The sequence below is a fragment of the Poecilia reticulata genome, linkage group LG22 (genome assembly GCF_000633615.1).
Source record: "Poecilia reticulata strain Guanapo linkage group LG22, Guppy_female_1.0+MT, whole genome shotgun sequence".
Classification (NCBI taxonomy): Eukaryota; Metazoa; Chordata; class Actinopteri; order Cyprinodontiformes; family Poeciliidae; genus Poecilia; species Poecilia reticulata.
In genome coordinates, this window is record NC_024352.1 from 10,348,729 (window position 1) to 10,367,112 (window position 18,384).

At 40.5% G+C, this 18,384-nt stretch overlaps 2 protein-coding genes across 5 annotated transcripts in view; both read left to right on the plus strand.

Annotated features, from left to right (window-relative positions):
• Positions 1-8,350, plus strand: part of rtf1 (RTF1 homolog, Paf1/RNA polymerase II complex component) — a 12,849-nt gene extending 4,499 nt beyond the window's left edge. The window contains exons 2-18 of one of the 3 annotated variants that reach the window (XM_008398947.2): positions 961-1,071; positions 1,196-1,346; positions 2,277-2,478; positions 2,577-2,691; positions 2,873-2,987; positions 3,428-3,566; positions 3,646-3,823; positions 3,920-4,002; positions 4,791-4,878; positions 4,989-5,096; positions 5,187-5,264; positions 5,362-5,483; positions 5,708-5,765; positions 6,254-6,331; positions 6,677-6,781; positions 7,062-7,176; positions 8,082-8,350. In XM_008398947.2, the coding sequence (XP_008397169.1) occupies positions 961-1,071; positions 1,196-1,346; positions 2,277-2,478; positions 2,577-2,691; positions 2,873-2,987; positions 3,428-3,566; positions 3,646-3,823; positions 3,920-4,002; positions 4,791-4,878; positions 4,989-5,096; positions 5,187-5,264; positions 5,362-5,483; positions 5,708-5,765; positions 6,254-6,331; positions 6,677-6,781; positions 7,062-7,176; positions 8,082-8,188 (1,953 nt within the window). In that variant the 3' untranslated portion in view covers positions 8,189-8,350. Of the gene's footprint in view, positions 1-960; positions 1,072-1,195; positions 1,347-2,276; positions 2,479-2,576; positions 2,695-2,872; positions 2,988-3,427; positions 3,567-3,645; positions 3,824-3,919; positions 4,003-4,790; positions 4,879-4,988; positions 5,097-5,186; positions 5,265-5,361; positions 5,484-5,707; positions 5,766-6,253; positions 6,332-6,676; positions 6,782-7,061; positions 7,177-8,081 lie in introns of all 3 variants that reach the window. The other 2 variants (XM_008398948.2, XM_008398946.2) reach the window with 2 other exon arrangements.
• Positions 8,351-10,546: 2,196 nt separating this feature from the next.
• On the plus strand, positions 10,547-18,133 carry golga5 (golgin A5). 2 transcript variants are annotated; one of them, XM_008398943.2, is made up of 14 exons: positions 10,547-10,761; positions 12,149-12,802; positions 13,640-13,837; positions 13,923-14,142; positions 14,235-14,358; positions 14,448-14,651; positions 15,205-15,375; positions 15,453-15,581; positions 15,659-15,757; positions 15,913-16,135; positions 16,240-16,280; positions 16,929-16,987; positions 17,062-17,125; positions 17,698-18,133. In XM_008398943.2, exons 2-14 carry the CDS (start codon positions 12,157-12,159, stop codon positions 17,773-17,775), a joined length of 2,256 nt encoding a protein of 751 aa, XP_008397165.1. In that variant the 5' UTR covers positions 10,547-10,761; positions 12,149-12,156; the 3' UTR covers positions 17,776-18,133. The 2 variants fall into 2 exon arrangements, with proteins under 2 accessions (XP_008397165.1, XP_008397164.1); XM_008398942.2 differs by lacking the exons at positions 16,929-16,987; positions 17,062-17,125 and adding an exon at positions 16,414-16,477 and having other exon boundaries at positions 10,548-10,761; positions 16,240-16,339.
• The last annotated feature ends 251 nt before the right edge of the window (positions 18,134-18,384 follow it).

Consider the following 18,384-nt stretch of genomic DNA (forward strand, 5'->3'; position numbering starts at 1 on the left):
TTACTTGTGTTGTCCTTGACTATTGTTTAAATTGGTTTGATGTTCCGAAACACTTAAGTGTGACAAACATGCAAAAAAACAGGAAATGAGGAAGGGGGCAAACACTTTTTCACACCACTGTATATCTAACTACTGCTGCTACTATCATAGTTATCGATTAATCTATCGGTYTATCTGTTCTGACCATATATCAGATTAATGACSATTAATGCTGCAGATTTTTTATTTTAGCCTTTTTTTTACKTTMGAAATAAAATAATTCTATTCTGTTTGTAAATGAAGGAATTGAATTATTGCTGTTATTGATTTTCAATAACATTCATTTAGCAAACTCTTAATCTTCTGTAGCAAAGGATGAATCTGCAGATGCAAACAACTTCTAACTTGAGTTAACATTTACACAGTGTAGGAATAATCTGTTAATTTAGTTTGATTCACAATTAGATTTCTTTAAATTGATTTTGAACCAAGTGCCACTTGAGGAGTTGTGTGTAGAAAATATTTACACACAAAAACTTTTGTTTTATCTTAAATGTTCAAAATTTTCTTAATTATTTCTTTGCATGTCGTTTATTAAGCAAATGGCCTTTTTTGAGACTGTACACTCTAGTTGACGATTATTCAGTCACTAAATTAGTTGCTGGCTATTTCAGTAGTCGATTCATCCAATTAATCGCTTCAATTCTCTTATCTAACTTTGTTCTTTTAGCTAATTGTTGAATTAAGTTATAAATTTAGAAAAAGTTCTTGACATTTTATTATGACTCAAGATTTAATAAAGACTAAAGTATTGAAGAACGTGTTCCGTTAAGCTCGCGTATTCTCCAGTTTTCATTAACGACTGATATTTTTGCTCTAAAATGCCATCTTGTTCTCACTCCTGTTTGTATTTTTTTTTTTTAAATTGCATCAGGGTTTTGCGTACGACATAAGCAGCTGTCCTCTGCGTTTTTCCTTCAGGAGTTGTTGTCCTTGGCGAAGAGGAAGAGGGTGGACTCAGGCGAGCAGGAAGAGCCTCTGAACAAACCAGCAGCGTCCACAGACTCCGAGACGTCCGACAGCGACGATGAGGTAAGGCAGCCGGACCCGGCGGAATGATGGACCAGAACCCGGTCGTTTCCAGCTGTGAAAACATGAAACACCTTAAAGTGAGACTTGTTGGTTTTTTTTCTTTCTTTTTTTTTCTGCGTTTTAGTGGACCGTGGGCGGCACCAAAGGCAAAAAGAAGGTTAAGCCGGGGAAAGGCTCTGAAAAGAAGAGCGCCACTAAAAAGAAGGTCAACAAGGCCACGGCGTCCGGCAGCTCCGATGGAGACAGCTCGGCGGACAGCTCCGCTCCCGAGGAGGGTAGGACGCCGCAGTTTAGAAAATTCGCCCACACAGAAAGTCCCGAGGTTTTAAGAAAACACGGAGCATTTCTAACAAACTCCAGGTTACATATCACCCTGTATGTCAGGTGGCTGGGATTACGTGACTCACCGTTTCATCTCTTTCATCCCCGGCGGCGGCGCAGCACGCTGGTTTAGGATGACGTTGATTTGTCTTCCATCGCATCGACTCTCTTTTAAAACAGAGTGAAATTCAGACGAGAGATGCTACGGTTTGAGATTTGGTCAAACCTATTTTGAATCCTTATGGAAAAACGATATAAATGTTATCGTTTTTAAAAACGTTACAAAATCATACGGCAAAGTACATTTTCTCTACTTAGCTTTAAAAAAGCAATGATTTTAACTCAGCAACAGCCCACAGTAGCTGCATTACCAAGAACCTGCAAATGGGAACGTCGTGGTAACGGATTTTGTCGAACAATTAATTGTCCCAGAAGTCATTGCGATGAACGGTGATATAGTTGTTTTGAGATTGTTTTCAAGGAATGGTAGTGGGATAATAATGCAAAAAAAAACAAAACATTCTCAAAGATCCATAAACTTGAAATTCTAATGAACATTTAACACTGAAACTGGAAAATATTTTAAAAATCCAAAATAAATAAAACAACAGAATCAACAAATAAAATCAATTATGAAACCTCTGTAAACAAAGCTGTCCTTAAAAAAAGGCTAATTGAGACCAACTCTGGGTTATTTCCACACAAATTAGATTAAAAAAACTCAGCAATTTTACGGCACAAAACGCTACACAGTACAAAATCATGGGATCCACTCATCARATCTGAACAAACTGAGGTACTACATATTTTTTCCCCCCTCAGGCTAAACCAGAAAGTCAGAGTAACGACTTGACAGCATGTTCTCCGTTCCCCGTTTCTTGCAGGCGAGGTTTCAGACTCTGAAAGCAACAGCTCGTCCTCCAGCTCCGACTCGGACTCCTCCGAAGACGAGGTGTTCAAAGACGGTTACGACGACGACTTGATGGGCGACGCCGAGGACCGGGCGCGCCTGGAGCAGATGACCGAGAAGGAGAGGGAGCAGGAGCTGTTCAACAGGATCGAGAAGAGAGAGGTGCTGCGGAGACGGTTGGTGATCCCGCATCGACACACGAAGCTGGGCGTGTGGAGCGTTTCCGTGCTGCTGTTCAAAATGTCCTGATTTCAGCGGATTCTTTGTTTCGAAGGTTCGAAATCAAGAAGAAGCTGAAGACGGCAAAGAAGAAGGAGAAGGAGGAGAAGAAAAAGAAGCAGGAGGAAGAGCAAGAAAAACGGAAACAATCTCAGGTTCAAGACACTCAGGTGGTGGGTCCAGATTGATGATAATGAACAGACCTCCTTTAGGTTCTACTTTTATGGGTGATGCTAAAGCTTTAATTTTCCTCTTTTGTTTGTTTTATTGAAACTAATTGGAAAAAATGAATTTGTGCCAACGTCGTTCTTTTTTGTTTTCTTTTTAATTGGTGTTTACGCTCCTGTCCAGGTGTCCATGTCACACAACAAGGAGAGGCGATCAAAACGTGATGAAAAACTGGACAAGAAGTCCCAAGCCATGGAGGAACTGAAAGCTGAACGTGAGAAGAAGAAAAACAAAACGGGTGAGTTTCATCTGAGGCTTTTTAGCGGTAAATTCTGACCTCGTTACCGGGTCTGGGCGATGTGGATTGAATTTTTTTTTTATCATAATATTTTGTGGCACTGTTGTAAGATAACGATAAAAGTGACCATAAGAAAGTATTTATTGCTCTTTTTTTTTTTTAGGTAACCCTGTTGCTGTTACTCTGACACAAACACAAATACTCTTGAAAAACATACCAATGCATAATACACAGTCGAGTGTGATTTAACCATTTTTAAAGTTATCGATATTTATGGATGCTCTCATTGAACAAGCAGTGCAGAAAATGACAAAACTAACAATCCCAGCAATACGGAACGTTTTAGACATGAATTGGAATTTATTACATCACGATAAATCCAAATTCTTATCACGATAAATGTATCACGATTAATGACAAACGATACGATGCCTCCGCAGCTGAACTTCTGGCCAAACGAGAGCCCCTCAAGACGAGCGAGGTCTACTCCGACGACGAAGAGGAGGAGGAGGAAGACGACGACAAGTCGTCGGTCAAAAGCGACCGGAGCTCACGCTCGTCGTCTTTCGACGAAGACGAGTGAGTGCTTTCGGTTGCGAGACGCTCGTCCGCCTCGACGCCTTCGCACGGATTCTCAAACCTGTTCTCCGTCCACCAGGAAAGAGGAGACGCCGCCTAAGTCGCAGCCCGTCTCCCTCCCCGAGGAGCTCAACCGGGTCCGTCTGTCCAGACACAAGCTGGAGCGCTGGTGCCACATGCCCTTCTTTGCGAAGACGGTGACCGGCTGCTTCGTGAGGATAGGCATCGGGAACAGCAGCAGCAAACCGGTCTACAGGGTGAGCTCTTCGCTTTGGTCGCTCTTCCACCGGCGTGCAGCTTCTGAAGCAAAGTTTGTTTTTTATATGCGTTCTGTCCTCTCTTAATGTCTAAAGGTTGCTGAAATTGTGGACGTAGTAGAAACAGCAAAAGTTTATCAACTTGGAACAACACGGACAAACAAGGGATTACAGTTGAGGTAAAAAAAATTTGGAAGATATTTTTTTAAAAATGCAGCAGTTTGCAAAAGGCTAATAAAGTTCTTTCATATTTTGTCATGTTACAACTACAAACCTCTGTGAATTGAATGACGGTTTTCCAAACGTTTTACATACACAAAACTTGAAAGTTTAACATTTATTTCTATTCAGGGATTCCTGCTGTAAATTGCAAACAGGACTTCTTAGGTCTTAATTTTAGCAATCGGTTTCTTCTAAACCACATTTATGGTTTATGGTTCATAATTGAATTGTCCTGTTAAGACCTGAGAGGTAAGTCTGTGCAGCTCCCTCAGAGTTACCACAGTTTTATATTTTTATTTGTTGAAAAAGCAAAAAATTGAAACCTGCTAACCTTTTTTTTTTCTTCCAATGCACAATTATGCAATTTTATGCACACAAATACTCATGCACATTTGGTTCATTTTTTAAAAAGGGCCCTACTCAGGTGCACAGTTCTTTTAATCAGATTTTGCCGTTTTTCATTAGGTGTTTTTTTCCTGCTCTGTAAAATTCCCCTCTCTGTACCGTATTTTATTCCTATTTTTTGCGTTCATATTTTTACCTCTGCTCCCATTTGCCTGCCAGTTTAGTGTGGAATAAACAAAATGACAATAAAATACACTGAGGTTTGTGGCTGTAATGTGATACAAATGTGCAGCTATAGAAGGATAGGAACATTTCTGTGAGGCAACTGCATTTGAGACTTTTGATAAACTTTATTATCCTGTTGTTGTCCTTTATCCTTATCGTTGTGAATCTCCTCCAGGCATGGGGCCGACACGCGGGTCTTCAGACTTGAGTTTGTGTCAAACCAAGAGTTCACAGAAAGTGAATTCATGAAATGGAAGGAAGCGGTAAGCGCTTTTGGAAAATTTAAACGAGCTAATTTGTGGAAATGGATGAAGGAAATGAGACCCTTAATATGTTTTCTGCACTTATTCTTTTTATTTTTTTTGTCTTGCAGATGATCGTCGCTGGGATGCAGGTACCGACTCTTGATGAAATCACCAAGAAGGAACAGTCAATCAAAGAAGCTATGAATTACAAGTTCAACGATAAAGACATTGAGGATGTGAGTCAGTTTTTGCCGGTGCTGACGGACGTTCGTTTTGGCGTCTCCTGCAGCGGACTGAAACGCCCCGCCTCGCTTTTCTCTCCACAGATCGTCAAGGAGAAGGACAGGTTCCGAAAAGCGCCACCTAATTATGCCATGAAGAAAACACAGCTACTTAAAGACAAGGTGGAGTAAAATTAGATAGAATCATGTGCAACTTTTAATTCTAATTATTATCTTCACAGCTACCTTTGACTTTTCTTTTTTTTTCTTTTACCTGAAGGCTATGGCAGAAGAAAATGGCGATGGCGAGAAAGTAAAAACTATCCAGGATGAACTGAATGAGCTTGAGGAGAGAGCTGAAGCACTTGACAGACAGAGGACCAAGAACATTTCAGCTATCAGGTAACATTACAATGAATTAAAATGTGACAGATAATAAAAGTTAAAGATTTCCAAGATTGTCTTTTTAAGCACTCAGCAGTCCACCTTACTTGGCACATTTTCTGTTGCTAGATGTCTTTTTTTCACTCTTTTAAGTGAAAGCAACAGAAAATTTGAGTCTTATTAAGCCAAAGGTGGCAAATATTTAATCCAGATGACAAACTAACCTGTTTTCTGTCCTCCAGCTACATTAACCAGAGGAACAGAAGCTGGAACATTGTCGAGTCTGAGAAAGCACTTGTGGTAAGCATCCAGCTTTTATTGTGGTTTCATCCAATAATGGGACGTTTCCATGTCTTAATGACAGTTTTTGCAGCACTGTCTGACAAATATCTACTTTATGGAAATTTTTTCTTAGGCTTGGAGTACTCAGTCAGAATAAACTCAAAGGTTATTAGAAAATGCTCATGTAGCACAGGGTTATGAGGAAGTGTTGTTTCTTTATACTCAACGCCGTATTGTCAGCATGAGGTCTAAAGTATGACGGTAAGAATGGGTAGGACTGTGAAACCAGTTGAGTTCAAGGTAGCATTAAATGCTACGTCTTCAGCTATAGTAATCTTATCAGCATTGTAAAAATTAACATTAAGAGCTCAGCAGATGACAAAAAAGAAAACAAAACAAAAGTTGCTTTAGTGCTTAATGCTGCTGCACGTACRTTTGAAGCATTTTACGTGGTTCAGRAGAAAATGTGTTTCAACTATTAAAGTTTAATTTCTTTTTTCTTTCAGGCTGAAGGGCAGAACTCCAAAAACCAACAAATGGACCCCTTCACTCGAAGGCAGTGCAAACCCACCATGGTGTCAAATGTACGATTTCTATAAGAGAACTCGCCGTCTTTGATATTTCACCTCATATTTCTAGCTAAACTCTTTAATCTGACTATTAAAAATGATTGGTGTATGTTATAGCATTAAGATATTTTTTGATGATGCATATAAGATTTTGCTGTTTTTTTGTTTTTGTTTTGTTTTGTTTTTTTTTTATAAATGAGCAATGGTAATACAACAAGCTAATCTTTCCTSGTTGATTAGTTAGGCTATCTGCTGGGGTAGCTAACACCCAAAGACGTATAGCTTCTCTATAAAACAAGCTTTTTGCTTCTGTTTAATTTCTGGAACYGACTCTTTTTTTCTTTTCTTTCTTTTCTTCAGGCCAGGGATCCGTCGGTCCATGCAGCTATTCTTGCTCACCTGAACCAAAAGTATGGCTCAGGGTCAGGAGGTGCAGATCCCACTAGCACAGAGAAGAACAACGTGGTAAGGAGAACTAGAAATCATGTCTTTTCTTTTTCTCTTGAGGAAATGTGATTACATTGTCAGTCTGATGACTTTAAGTGGGACTTGTTCAAAGATTTTATCCTTTAATCCAAAAGGAGTTCAACTGATTAGCATTTGGTTGTTGTTTTTAAAACACAGCATCTCATTTCTCATGRTGTTCTAGTCATGTCATAATAAGTTGGAAGCCATCAGAACCTGCCAAGCTGAGCCAGACATCTGAACCTTGACCTCTTCTTTATCTTTGCTCATTTTGCTGCAGGGCCCAGCAAACCCTAAAGACAAAGATGTCCCCAAACCAACCACTGACCTCTCAGAAGACTTGTTTAAAGTTCACGATTTTGATGTTAAGATTGACCTACAGGTCCCTAATGCAGGTGAGACGGTTTCTGCTGTTCGTGGTTTCAGATTGTATTTTTATCGTGATTTTAGGCGCTCGGTTTAAAGAGCAGCAGTCCGCTTCGTGAAACCTCCAGTTAGACTTTTGGGTGAATGTCTCTGCCAGTTTTTCATGTCTTGACACGAACATTATTCTCCATTTCAAGTCTTGACACAGATTCTTAACTGTGGTAACGTCAGGACTTTGACTGGACCATTCCAACACATAAATATACTTCAATCTGAACCATTCCATTGCAACCCTTTCTGTGGGCTTAAGGTTGGCTGAAATGATTAATCGCATTAATTGTGATTAATCATGATTGAAATGATCGTCAACTAATTTAGTAATCGATTAGTCGCTAACAACACACTCAGATATTTAATTAAGATAGAACTGAACAATATATATATATATATATATATATATATATTGCATTTTAGATTAATTTAAAAAAAAAACTTTTGACTATAAATATGTTCTACCCAGACCTCTTCAAGTGGCATAGTTTTAGCTTTGCCTGGTTCAGGTTCTATAAAACAAATCCCTCCCATTAAGCACTTTTTGCTATTCAATTATTAATCTCTTAATCCAGAAAATAATCAACAGATTAGCCCAACACTGAAAAGATCGAGCTTTAGAGTTTAGTTAGAAATAAGTTTTAATTATGTTTTTTGTTAGCTGCAGACGCATCATTGGCTACAAATGTTAATTTTGTCATTTAAAAAAAGCTAATAGGCATTTCTTTCTTTGCATCATGTCTATTACTGTGTAGAAAAGACTTGATATTAAATGAAAAATCAGAAAGTTTCACTTTGTTTATCCAATTAGTTGAGTAATCATCCGAAAAATCGATAGATTAATCGATTGCCAAACCGATCTTTATATCCTGTCTTCCTGCAGAAGCTAAATCTCTTTCTGTGAGCTCCAACGCGCTGCCAGTGAAGGACGGTGCTCCTCGCCGCTCCCTCAACCTGGAGGACTACAAGAAGAGGAGGGGTCTGATCTGACGGGGCAGACCATCACTCCGAAACCACATTGCATGTGCTATAGGTTTTTCTGAGAAAGTGAATGTGTGTTTGAGTGAGCTCAAGCTGGAGAGAGGGTGTGTGTGTGTGTGTGTGTGTGTGTGTGTGTGTGTGTGTGTGTGTGTGTGTGTGTGTGTGTGTGTGTGTGTGTGTGTGTGTGTAACAGCTTGATGCCCATTGAGCCTCACTCGGCTGGTCAGTGCGCAGCAGCAGCCAGCCTCCGGGCCGCGGCGTCCTGTCCATGCAGGGTCTGAGCTACGGCGTGGTGCGGGTGGACACGGAGGAGCGTCTGTCGGTCCTCANTGTGTGTGTGTGTGTGTGTGTGTGTGTGTGTGTGTGTGTGTGTGTGTGCGTGTGCGTGTGAATGAGTGAGTCCAGGAGAATGTGTGTTCATCCAAACAGGAATTACTGATGGAACAAATGCAACAAGGATCACTGTTGGAAGAAACATGTTTAAATAACTGTTGTTCTTGCATTAGCCCCAAACCAACCAGCTGGTTTACCGAGGAGTTGTTTTTATTTTTCTTTTTGCTTTTTATTTAACCTCTTTTTTTTTTCCCCCCCTCCCACTCTCATAAAGGCAGCACATTCGGATCATTACCTTGGATAAGGACACTATCTTAGAAGACTTTGGGTTGTTGTGTTTATTTTTTTTTTTATTTACTGGACATCTGATGGAGTGGTCAAGCTTGCCCCTTTCCAGCAATCAGACAGCGTTGTGAACCTTTTACCTGCCATAAATGTACAATCATCTGCAGCCCCCCCCCCCCCGGCAGTCCATCCTGGAGTCGGAACAAGTCTCATGGGTTCTGCAGCGTAGATGATTACGGTCCGATTCGACCACATCTGCGCCAAAGCAGATGAACTGTTCGGAAAACACGTGAGCTTGGACACTTTTTAGGTCTTCAAAAATAGATTTACAGAGGAACTATTTTTCTTTAGCCTGGTTATAAAGGTGAAGCTTCATTTCTCTTATCTTGTTTGGTTGTTCATGGCACTAACTCTCCCCTCCCTCTTACTCCCCCCTGCTGTGAACTCCCAGAGCAGATTCTCCATGTTATCGATTGTGTCAATAGTAAGTTCTTGTATTGATGTGGCATGCCATGTAAATATGCATTTTCAAGTGAGTGCGGAAAAAGAATAAAGAGGCACTGTTTCATATCTGTCGCGTCCGTTTGTTTGCTAATACTGAGCGCCAATATCGATTAATTCAAATAAAAATATCAGACTAAAATTACTATAGTCTAGTTAATTCTTCAGTTGATAGTATTATTTATATTAAACCATCTACTGTTTTCCCATTCCTTTCTACTAAAGTGCTTTTTTTTGTTGTTGTTTTTGGTATTGAAAAGTAGTTGTATGTAACCTTCCAGTCATTAGGAAGATGCTGTTAAACAGTTTTGTTTAAATAAAGCTTCATTCTGAAAACAAAGTCTGAAATTTTTAGAGCCAAATGTGATTCAGAAACAAAAATGATTAAAAAGAAACACTGGGAATACCTTTATTATGGGTATTATAACCCAGGTGTTTTATTTTAAGTAACCTATAACAGTTTGAAATTAATGGATGAAACTTGTGCGACTACATGGGGCATTATTTCCATTTTTTTAGTGTACAGATAWTAAAATTTAAAAGGCAGCCACTGACTAAAACACATCTAGTCTAAACCCATGCCAACTATAGTGCTTTATAACCTATTTTAAAATATGTCAAATGTCGTTCTCTGTGGTGTTTACTACTATCTGATTAGTTCGACTCCTTGCTTATTTTATTAATGCCATCAACTAAATTACAGTTTGTTTTTTAATAAAACTTTTAATATTAGAAGTAGAGTACACTCAGAATACATTATCAATAATAAACATTTCCACTAATTACAGAAGGACTTAAAAAGCATAATGGAGAGATAAAAAAACAAGGTTATGAAACATCAGTAATCAATAACCAAAAWCCTAGTGTTTTCACTATATAGTGCAAAATACGAGTTCAATAATAAGAAATTAATATTTAAAATGTRTATTCAGTTTAGGTCTTAGCAGTCAAATGAACATAGTATATACATATTGAAATGGGAACAGGACACTTGACACTTGGTGATTTTATGTATCTTCTTAAACATTCAACCCAAATACCTGAGTACAGTTGTGTATTTGTTTTTCTTTCATTGTTTTTTGTYTTCTTTTAGTTTACTTTGTATTTTGTAAAAACCCCAGTATTRCAAATTCTTGCTTCATTACAAAATTGTGTTAGTATTGTCACTGTATATTTCTTAAAGGGATAAAATCATACTACCGCCAGCTAGTATGTTTAAAAGGCGTCSSTCTCCCAATATGGCGGACGAGTTGACGTGTCGCTGAAGCGACCTGAGAAAGTGGGCCATTTCCTGGAGCAGTTCCTGGTCCACGTATTGAGAAGCTCACATTATATCCTCTTTGACAGATAATGACATTTGACTATGTTTATCCAACGGGACGTTCCCTTTCATGTCTAAGCAATAAACCTCGACGAYTTCCGGGAGACTGGAAACCCAGTAAACCTCGACTTTTTATCACACGGTACGTTTGAAGATTAAGATTTTTTAGCTAGTTAGCCTGTTAGCTTTAGCTGTGATAGAACTCTCAAGTACAAGTTTTATAGTTTGTTGCACTGCAGCTAATGATGTTTTTCATCGTAATTATTTTCCCCTTTTAATGTATTTCTATCAGTTTTTATCATTGGAACCTACCATATGGAAATAGGCAAGAATTAAATTGGTTAGCATCATAGCTGTGTAAGAGTCGTGTATTACCAAGAGTTCTGGGTGAATTGCTTTACTCTGTTATAAAAACTTGAAAAATCCTTAGCTAAGACATTGACGTGTTTGAACTGTTTGTCATTTGCACTTCTCTAGTTAAAGTTTTTAGTTAATAAAAGCACAAAAATCAGCATTATATCTAACATTAGGAGATCTTGACACTGCCTCTGTTGGTGCAGTTAAATTATTTACTTGCACAAGTATTCAATCTAGCTGGAACATTTTGCAGCCTTAAACTCAAGTGTGCTTTGTTGGATTTTAAAGTGATCATCCTACACAATAAAAAGAGTATAAACATGAAATGAAAGGACAGTGATGCACGGGTTGAAACATTTTTGCATGAAATCTAAAAAGGGTAGGGCRCTTGTATATTTAGCCCCTCGTAATTTAATTCTCTTGATATAAAATCTAGTATGCCTCCAGTTAGGAATCTGTCGCAAGAGCTGAAACGTTGATTTCCATAACTGCTATACATCTGACAGAACGTGAGCGTGTACTTGGGTAAAACATTTCACTCTCTAGATGTGCAGATAGATGACTGTACAAAATACTGACTCAAGATGGGCTGCAAATACACATGCGCACCACACTTTTCAGATCCTTAGTTGTAAAATGCGTCATTTTGTGTTGGTCCAGAGAAAATATGTTGAAGWTTTTTTTTAAGTGAGAAAAAGAAGCTTTTGACTAAATTTGGCTGATGTTGATTTTACTAATCGATTAATCTATCAGTTGTTCTGATGATTAATTGGATATGAAATTTACACTTTCTGTAGTTTTTTTTAAATTAAACTACTTAGGTATTTTCTATGCAAGATTAGACATGAATTCAAAGAAGGAAATAAATAATTAAATTCTTTATAATAAGAAAATAAACATTTTATTGCCTAAAATACAATAACAAAGTATTCCTTTTGTGAATATGAACCAGGTGAATTTAAAAACATTTATCTTAAATTTGAGATGTATATACATTGTTGTTAATTTCTGTTCATATGTTGTTTCAGCAAATKGCCTTTTTTTGAGTYTATATTCTGCAGTTAACGATTAATCGATTACTAAATTAGTTGACGATTATTTGAGTTTTAATCAGTCCAATTAATCATTTCAGCCCTAATACTGAGTCTTGCTGTCTCTGCTTGTTGTTTCAGGGTGCAACATGTCTTGGTTTACTGATCTGGCAGGAAAAGCTGAAGACTTCCTGAATAAGGTGGACCAAGGAGCTGCTACCGCCCTGAGCAAAAACCAAGCTGAGGGATCCGCCTTCTCCTCGCCCTACGGAGAAGAATCTGCCGCCACTGACTACAATCCCGCTGCGTACAAGACGGAGAAAGCCGTGACGCACCATGGCTACCCGTCTTCTCGCGACGCGCCCAGCTACATCTCCGCTGCGGCCGGCARCGTCAAGAAATCTAGCGCCACTCTCCTCGCTGGGACAGCCAACGTGCCCAGCAACCCCTCCGCTTCTGGCGTCTCGAACCCCGCCAAGACCTCGGCAGGCTTCGTGAGGCCCAAAAAGAGCGAGCAGGATGTGGACGACGACATGCTCTTCGACTTCCTGAACAGCTCGGACCCGCCAGACAGCGGCAGCAGCAGGAGGGATTCGAGGAGAGAACTCGCGAAAGCTCCAGTTATGGAAGTCCAAAGCCCGACGCCTCCGCCTTCTGTTACCCCTCATGCCAACCTCTCGGCCCCATCCACACCCCCTTCCACCCGTGGGGTGTCGAGGGCCTCAAGCATGAGCTCGCTGTCGGCGCACAGCATCAAAACCTCGGAGGAAAATTCTGCTAAGGAGCAAAGTCAAGGTTGGAGCTTGGGATTTAATATCCTCGATGATGAGAATATTTAAGATACTTTAAGTATGGATGCAAACAACTAATCGACTTACAATTATTTGCCAGTGAATGGTTTATTAGATTAAAATGAGTTCCGATCGATTAACTAATATCGTCTTAGACCGTCTTTTCGTGTTGCAGATTGGCCGCCAACCAGCAGAGGGCGGCGCTGGTCATCCTTAAACGGAGCCAGGTGATACTGGAACAAAGATGGCGGAGATATCGCTGAACGGGAAAGAGAAACGGTCCCGCAAAATGCACTTCATGCGGTTCTGTTTTGAAATATAAACACTAAAACAAACTCCTTAAGTTGTCACCTTTTTAGCGCTCATTAAGACGAGTTGCATGATGGAGCAAAGTCAACTTCTCATTCAGAAATTACTGATTTGCTACGGGGGCGAGGATGTGATTACTCTGATCGAGTATCAGGGACAGTTTAGAGAAAGAGCGGRGTAAATTTCAGCCAAAAAACTTCCGTCTCAAAATATTTTGAGATTAATTGCAGAAATGTTCGAGAAAAATTGGAAATTTCTGAACATCAAAAGTCAAAAATTATTTCCATGCTTTTTCTAGAAACATTTTGAGTCTTTTTCTAGCAAATGTTCCAGTATTCAACTCAGAAATTTCTTTGTTTTAGAAATTTTCTGAAACTTTTTTGTCGAAATATACAACTCCTTTTTTGCTATCTACATCAAGTAACTCGGCATCTCTAGTTGAAGCTCAACAAGGACTCTGCTGTTGTTAAGTTATCAGCTTCAGTACTCAGTTCTTCTAACCTTTTTCATCATGTTTTCCTCTGTACCGCAGATACACCCGAGAGCTCTGACTCTGGCCTGGCTCCGCCGCARGAGTCCAGCAGGCCGGAGCCCGCYKTCCCCACAGAGGAGCCGCAGAGCCAGATCCTGTCCAGCCTGCGCCTGGAGAACCAGCTGCTRCGCAACGAGGTGGCCTCCCTCAACCAAGAGATGGCCTCGGTCATCCAGAGGGCCAAAGACTTACAAGACGGTGARTTCAAATACAAACCGCACAGAAACTGTCGACGCGTCTCCCGTTTAGTTTTAAAAAATGTGGTTTCTCCGTCTCCCTCCAGAATTGAACCAGGCCCGCCTGCGCGCCGACAWGCGGAACTCGGAGCAGTCGCAGACCGACCGCACGCTGAGAGAACTTCGCTCGCAGGTCGACGACCTCACCGAGGCGCTCTCTGCCAAAGACGGCCAACTCGCGGTCCTCAAAGTCCGACTCGACGAAGCCGATCAGCTGCTGAAGTCTCGCAGTTTTGCACTGGAGGAAGCGCGGAAGGAAAAGTCGAGGTGCTGCTTTGGCGCCGCTGGTTTAACATCAAACTCGGTTTGATTTCAAATCCTCACCGTGTCGGGGAATTATTTTCTTGATTTTTCTGTAGAATAATGCAAGATCACACAGAAGGCAGCAGCATGCACTCCCAAGCTCTGGAGAAGATACAGGAGAGGCTGCGGGATGCGGAGCTCTCTGTCAGGAGGGAACAGGACAGCTACCGGCAGATGCAGGTGAACCTTTTTCGTTTGTTGAGTTTAACGAATAGAAGAAAAGAAAAAAAAAAACGCTGACACTAAATGGCGCTCTGGTCCTTGTGAAGAGCGAGTACGCCGACCGGCTGGGGAAGCTGGAGGCCGAGCGGCAGACCCTGGCAGAGACGTTGACGGCGGCGGAGCGCCGGGCGGTGGAGGAGAAGGTCAGGGTCGACGACCTCCAGCAGCAAATGAAAAGTGCCAAAGCGGCGGCCGAGACTGCCAAGCAGGAGCTACAAGACTACAAGCACAAGGCTTCACGCATCCTGCAGGTCAGGCTTGGCTTTGGTCTGGAAAGAAATCAGACARTGGGACACAGCACCTCGGCCTGTCACAATAAATAATAAATCAAGTAAACAAATGATAAATGAAAAGAAACTCAATATTAATTTCAGTTGTTTTTTCTGTTGTTTTCAGTCAAAGCCAGGGTTTAAATCTAATTGTGAAACTGTGAAAGGACTAGGAAATCAGAGTTTACCTGTGCTCTCTATCCAATCTATCTGAGCTTGAGCTATTATTTATTAGACTTGTAGCGAAAGGCAAACATGTTTGCTAGCTGCTAATTATCAACATAGGGTGCTAAATACTAACGCATGCCACACTTTCCAGATTTTAATATGTAAAAATAATTTWAAAAAAAAGTTTCTCTCAAAAATTTTTGTCTACTTTGTTAGTCAGTAACATAAATCATAATGAAATACYCCGAGATTTGTGGCCGTAACATGACTACGTGAAAAAAGTTCTGCAAATGCATCGGAGCATCTCTCTGCTTCCCTCGAGGTTCCTCTAAACCTTTCTTCATTCTGTTTGTGTTGTTTTGTTAAGTCCAAAGAGAAGCTAATAAGCAGCTTGAAGGAGGGCTCGGGTCTGGACGTGGGCGACGGCGGCGGGACCATGGCCTTGGAGATGGAGGAACTCCGTCACGAAAAGGAGCTCCAGAGGGAAGAGATTCAAAAGCTGCAGGGGCAAGTCGGCACGCTCCGGGCGGAAATACAGGCGAGTTCTTACATCTGGCGACAAGAAAGGCTGCTAAGTCACGTTGCTTTTGCTCAACGGCCGTTTATTCCGCACAGGATTTGGAGAACCAGGCGCTGGCAGAGGCAGAAACATGGCGGGAGCAGCAGGTCCACCTGCAGGAGCAACAGGCCTTACAGAACCGGGCCAAGCAGGATTTAGAAGCCGAGGTGGAGCGCTACAAGCAGGTAAAGGTAGCAGTCGTGACAAAACAGTATTTGTTTSGGCGGGAATGTTTYGACTAATTGTTGGTTACGGGATGCAGGAGCTGCARTACCTTGAGGAYGAGCACCACCGGGCCAAAATCAACCTGCAGAGCCGAATCAAAGACAGAGAAGATGAAATCCAGAAACTCAGGAATCAGGTCAGAACCGYTTTAAAGTCACAAAATATATATAWAAAAAAAAAAMACAGATTTCAGCCTGTAACTGATGTTTTATTGACAACTGAGAACATGCTCCTTCCAATTCACCGGTATTTCTTTTGAACTCTTTTATTTTATTTTATTTTCTTTTTCAGCTGACCAACAAGACTCTGAGCAGCAGCAGCCAGACGGAGCTGGAGAATCGCCTCCACCAGCTGACGGAGACGCTGATCCAGAAGCAGACCATGCTGGAGGCCCTGGGCACGGAGAAAAGCTCGCTGGTCTTCCAGCTGGAGCGTCTGGAGCAGCAGCTAAAGAGCGCGCAGGGAGGCCAAAGCGGGGGCTCGTCCATCAACATGAGCACCCTGGAGGGTCCAGGTTAGACGATTTGTTTGTTTTTCTTTCAGTGACCACTTTTTAGTCATATTTAGACATAAAATAGTAAAAATCATTTGTGTTTTTTTTCTTTTCTCGGCGGTTAGGAACGCGTCAGAGAAACACACCGGTGTTGTTCAGCGATCAGGACAGTCCAGGTGTGTACGGAAAAGTCCGGAAGGCAGCCAGCACCATCGACCGTTTCAGGTGAGCCTTCATCCTCGTCTTTACAGTTATTTAAATCCTTCCTCCATCTTGACAACGTTTCTGTTGCCTGGCAGCATAAGACTGGGGATCTTCCTGAGGCGCTACCCCATGGCCAGGCTTTTCGTCATCCTTTACATGGTGAGTCCTCACTTTAACACCGAGCGTCAGTGAACCTGTCACAGGAAGCGATAAATCACATGATAAATTAAAGTGAGCGCAATCATTTCCATTTGCACAATAAGTCTTCAGAGAGATGCTTCCTTTTAATATCGTTGCTAAGCCGCCATTTTGAGAAATGCTGCAAAAAATTTGACACCCAGTACAAAGTAGTTTGCTTGTGCTACCTGCCCCTTTTGCTTGTTTTCCCAGTCTAAGCTGAATWATTTTTTTGTTTGTTTGGTTTTTTTTTTAATGCAATTTTGGTTACAGACGCACTAACCCGTTTTAATTATTGCTGTTTTGTTTTCTTTTATTTTTTCAATATTTAAAATCTCATCATGTTTCAGTGTTTGATATGTTTTATAAATGTTTTATTTTTTTTTGTATTTTTGAGAGGGTATTCTCGCAATAATAATTNTTCAGCGATCAGGACAGTCCAGGTGTGTACGGAAAAGTCCGGAAGGCAGCCAGCACCATCGACCGTTTCAGGTGAGCCTTCATCCTCGTCTTTACAGTTATTTAAATCCTTCCTCCATCTTGACAACGTTTCTGTTGCCTGGCAGCATAAGACTGGGGATCTTCCTGAGGCGCTACCCCATGGCCAGGCTTTTCGTCATCCTTTACATGGTGAGTCCTCACTTTAACACCGAGCGTCAGTGAACCTGTCACAGGAAGCGATAAATCACATGATAAATTAAAGTGAGCGCAATCATTTCCATTTGCACAATAAGTCTTCAGAGAGATGCTTCCTTTTAATATCGTTGCTAAGCCGCCATTTTGAGAAATGCTGCAAAAAATTTGACACCCAGTACAAAGTAGTTTGCTTGTGCTACCTGCCCCTTTTGCTTGTTTTCCCAGTCTAAGCTGAATWATTTTTTTGTTTGTTTGGTTTTTTTTTTAATGCAATTTTGGTTACAGACGCACTAACCCGTTTTAATTATTGCTGTTTTGTTTTCTTTTATTTTTTCAATATTTAAAATCTCATCATGTTTCAGTGTTTGATATGTTTTATAAATGTTTTATTTTTTTTTGTATTTTTGAGAGGGTATTCTCGCAATAATAATTYATATTATTAGTTGAAAATGGTCTCAAAACAACAATATTGTTGGTTTACCACAATAATTTTTGGGATAGTTTAATGTCCAACAATACAATCCAAGTGTTTAATCAAAGTTTTTTGTTTTTTTTCTTTTCTTCAGGCGGTGCTGCATCTGTGGGTCATGATTGTTCTTCTAACTTACACACCAGAAATGCACGGCAGCCCTGACGGGAGATAGAAGACAACTGGACATTTCTAGATTTTCTATGTTCCTTCAACGTAAGGAAGCTGCTGGAAAATGGGCCCTGGGACCTGACTCTCCCTGTTTTGCACACACAATGCTACGAACTGAAGACATTTCTTCACATTTATTGTTGGTTTCTTGGGCTGATGGCCGAGAGCTGCATTGAGTTTTAAACTAAATACAGAGTGGTTATACTGTGTTGGTTTTGTTCTCTACGTTAAACTTTCTTTCCGCTGTACTCTTAAGAGATTGTATGTAACACTATGTAAAAAAATAAAATAAAGGGTTTTAATAAATATGTAAGAKGAGAAAACMTTGCGTTWTTTCCTGGAGATCCCTAAATTCACCCAAACCAATCTYTMTGGTTATTTTCACGTTTTGTCTTGTTACAATCACAAACCTTTTTTGTGTTTTATTGGAATTTTAAGTGCTGCTTTGCACTTAAATTTGAAGTGGACTTATTACTGTATATGGTGTTGTAACATTTTCTACAAAGATCTGTGTTGTAAATTTGTATTTAGCGCTGCTGAGTCAAATATCTTTTTAAGAACCACCTTCCAAACTAGACACTAAAATTTTTAGTTAATTCTTTGGAAAATAGCT